Raw genomic sequence first — 1,943 nt, 5'->3', positions numbered from 1 at the left:
GGTGAAATGAAATTCAGTGAAATGAGATTCAACGAAACAAAGGAGACCCATATATAATACATATATATATATATATATATATATATATATATATATATATATATATATATATATATATATTATATATAGGTTTACTATCACATGACTGAAATGCATTCTTTCGACTTACACATGTTCGAATGTATAGTTTCAGTGTTTTGTAATGACATTTTTTGGGCCAAATCTACCATGTTGAAATACTCTTCCTCTTGTACATCACAGATGGCAAATGGGTTTTCACGGTCAACCTCTGGAAATATTGAATGTCGAAAACCAATTTTACCATTTTCGACATTTGGGAGGAAAAGTGTTTTAAATTTCGATATTTTAGTTCAACATTATGGATGACTCTCATGAATGCATTTCAGTCAAGTGATGGTAAACCATATATATATATATATATATATATATATATATATATATATATATATATATGTTACCTTTAGTACGTCAACAGCCCACTCCATCGAATACCACTTTACCGACACGGCAAAACATCGACACCTGAAGAGCCGATGAGTCCCACACGGTAAGTTACCATTTGGCCATCCACCTGAACTTTGCCTCGTACCCCCGCGGCAGTGCATTCTTGGAGTTGGAATATTAAGTAAGGGGGGTATGGGGAGTGTGGGAGGCATAGCCCCCCACATTTCTGTAGTCAGTTTAATGGCAGTGTTTGCATTCTGGATGGCCAAACGGTAACTTACTGTGCAGGAATTGTCGACTCTTCAGGTGTCGATGTTTTTCTGTCTCTGTGAAGTGGTATCCGATGGAGTGGGCTGTCGACGTACTAAAGGTAACCCATATATATAGGTATAGATAGATATAGCTATAGATATATAGATACATACATTGTGGTCAAATGGCAAGCTGTTAGTATACATTCTGTGATGGTTAAAGTGATTGAATGGAATACACTTTAGACAGATTCAGTGGGATACTGGTGTTTTCCAAGATTGCTGAATACTTTGGAGTAGTCTCTGACCTAGAAAGTGTTGCCATGTGGAGAAAACTGCTCATGGTAAGGCTTATCACTCATGGTAACTCATTCTGAATTTCAGCCATATTGTTTTCATACTGTTGTCATACCAATGCACACTATTTATATTCTGGAGCATGCTGTTTTTATACACTGTTGACAAAGTATTAAATACTGTTTATATATTGTGGTACACTGTTTTCATAACATTGATATAATATTACATACTTTTTTTATATTGTGGCAAACTGGTTTATGCTGTTGGCATATGACCACATACTGTTTATATATCGTAGCATACTATTTTCATACTGTTGCTATACTATTGTGTACTATTTGTATATTCTGGTATACTATTTGCACTGTATTTGCATACAATTTTCAAACAGATTGTGTACTATTTGTATAGTGTTTATGTACTGTGGCATTGCTGTTGACATACTATTGCATATTTTTCATATGTCCATATACTATAGTATACTGTTTTCTTACTGTTTACATATTGTGGCATGCTGTTCACATGCAATTGTGGCATATCATGTAAATACAGTTTGCGGACAATTTTCATAACATTTGTGTACTGTTTACGCACCTTAAGCAGATGGGTAGAGCTGTCAGACAGAATCACCACACAGTGTGTTTGCACACATTTTCCACAACACTCATCAGATGCATTTTGATACTTGAAACCCTGATGAAAAGAAAGCAAATAATCATCAGCAATAAGGTTTTCTAGTGCTTTTCATTACGAAAGAACAATCATAAAGAGAAAAATAACTTACAGGATTACACTGCTTTGTGCACAGCACAGGTGCACATGAAATTTCATTCAGCATGGTTCTTGAATCCACATCTGAGGTACAAACACATGTTTCACATGTATCTTTGGGGACATGTGCTCCAGGCTGAGAAATAAAATTATAAA

The 1,943-nt window shown here is 35.0% G+C and overlaps 1 protein-coding gene across 1 annotated transcript in view; it reads right to left on the bottom strand.

The window, feature by feature from the left end:
* Positions 1–325, bottom strand: part of LOC122791482 (intestinal mucin-like protein) — an 82,684-nt gene extending 82,359 nt beyond the window's left edge. Inside the window, exon 1 of the mRNA XM_044059225.1 lies at positions 241–325. Coding sequence (XP_043915160.1) covers positions 241–325 — 85 coding nt within the window. The remainder of the gene's footprint in view (positions 1–240) is intronic.
* Positions 326–1,943: the final 1,618 nt, after the last annotated feature.

This window comes from Protopterus annectens, chromosome 17.part0, assembly GCF_019279795.1.
Source record: "Protopterus annectens isolate FY-2018-M chromosome 17.part0, PAN1.0, whole genome shotgun sequence".
Classification (NCBI taxonomy): Eukaryota; Metazoa; Chordata; order Ceratodontiformes; family Protopteridae; genus Protopterus; species Protopterus annectens.
The sequence above is the reverse complement of the archived record's forward strand: the minus strand, read 5'-3'. Positions and strand labels throughout refer to the sequence as shown.